At 34.1% G+C, this 1,692-nt stretch overlaps 1 protein-coding gene across 2 annotated transcripts in view; it reads left to right on the top strand.

Annotated features, from left to right (window-relative positions):
- The window catches only part of LOC119593020 (vacuolar protein sorting-associated protein 35-like), a gene marked incomplete at its 3' end in the record, with an annotated part of 23,876 nt that overhangs the window by 10,623 nt on the left and 11,561 nt on the right, over window positions 1–1,692 (top strand). For both annotated transcript variants that reach the window (XM_037941915.1, XM_037941914.1), the window contains 3 exon segments: window positions 328–411; window positions 726–932; window positions 1,073–1,221. In XM_037941915.1, the coding sequence (XP_037797843.1) occupies window positions 328–411; window positions 726–932; window positions 1,073–1,221 (440 nt within the window).

Raw genomic sequence — 1,692 nt, 5'->3', positions numbered from 1 at the left:
TCTGTTGTTGTACACATTCACACTCAATGTACCTCCCACCCAGAAAAAGAAAAAAAAATCTTGTGAATTGACATTCCAGGTAGCTTAGAATATGAGAGTGAAAAAAATCTGAGATTTCAGGCATATGGAGCAGTGTGTACACTCTAAGATGGAAAAGGAAATTGTAGCTGTCTCATCTCAGGACAGTGGTTCTGATGGGGTGAGGTGGGGTGCCTTGTGTGTAAGATGTTGCTGGATAGATTTTTCCCTTTATTTTTGTCTTCTTAGGCTTCTTAGGTTCTTTGGCTGTGTTTTAGGGTATTATACACACCTAATTTCCTCTTTCAGAGTGTTTTGCCTGGAATTTTGGAGCAGGCTGTAAGTTGCAGAGACCCTCTTTCTCAGGAATATCTAATGGAATGCATAATTCAGGTAAGAAAATTTTGTTACCCTAGTGATACAAAATAGTAACTTTATTAGTAGACTTCAGAAATAGTTTTGAAGAAATATATAAAAGTTTTAAAGAAATATATAATCTCAGAGTTCTTATTAATTTATATTTTTTATATAGTTATGAAGTAATTTAGTATTGTTGTAAAGTTTTGTACTTGATTTTGTAATGCAAGACACTCTCATGGTAAAATACTTCAGAAGCTTGTATTGAGATATGAATAATGAATGAAAGAAACTATGTAACAAACAAATTACATCAGTGAGATAACCCCTATTTTTATCTCCTGAATCAGGTGTTCCCGGATGAGTTCCATTTGCAGACACTAAGTGCTTTTCTGAAGGCATGTGCTGAGCTTCACTCTGAGGTCAACGTGAAGAACATTATCATTTCTCTCATTGACCGACTTGCCAACTTTGCTCACCGGGAGGATGGCACAGGCATTCCAGATGAGATCAAGTTGTTTGAAATCTTTTCTGAACAGGTCTCACAAGTTATCAAGGTGAGACTACTTAATTGATTTAATATTTTCTGATAACTGTCTGTTCTGTGCTTAGTTGAATTTGGATTAAAATTCATATTTTGTTTGTAAAGTTTTAAGTGGGCAAAATATCACAGCATAATTTTTTTCTTCTTCAACAGTCTCGTCCTGATATGCCAATGGAAGACACAGTCAGTCTTCAAGTGTCTTTAGTTAACTTGGCACAGAAATGCTACCCTGAAGAGATAGACTATGTTGATAAAGTCATGCAGAATACTCTTGAAGTTTTCCAGAAGCTGAACATTGACAAGTGAGTAACTTGAATACACAGTACTTTTTAGTCCAGTGTATTGAAAATTGTCAAGAATCTCCATGAGGGAATTATGATATAAGTACGTAAATTTCTGCCTATAATGGTAAAGATTAGTAAGTGTTAAAAATTGCCAGGAACATTTTTGTTTATTTATAATTAAGTTAAAAAATTAACTAGGGATCACAGTATGCCTCAGTTTAGAAGAACACACAAGTTCTGTCACAACTTTATGTGATGGAAACCCACTAATTATGGCATTTAATTACAATCTTTCATCTGCATAAATGATTGTTCATCATATGTACTTCATATGCAGTTCTGTATGATGAATTATTTACAGTCAGTCTGCTTAGTACTGTAAATATTCCCTGACATGTTCTGTTACTAGTCCTCTGTATGTTCTGAAAACATACCTACTTGTCGAAAGGAAAATATCAAATTCTATAAAAAGACTTTTGCTGTTCGTTA

The sequence above is a fragment of the Penaeus monodon genome, chromosome 31 (genome assembly GCF_015228065.2).
Source record: "Penaeus monodon isolate SGIC_2016 chromosome 31, NSTDA_Pmon_1, whole genome shotgun sequence".
Taxonomy (NCBI): Eukaryota; Metazoa; Arthropoda; class Malacostraca; order Decapoda; family Penaeidae; genus Penaeus; species Penaeus monodon.
The sequence above is the reverse complement of the archived record's forward strand: the minus strand, read 5'-3'. Positions and strand labels throughout refer to the sequence as shown.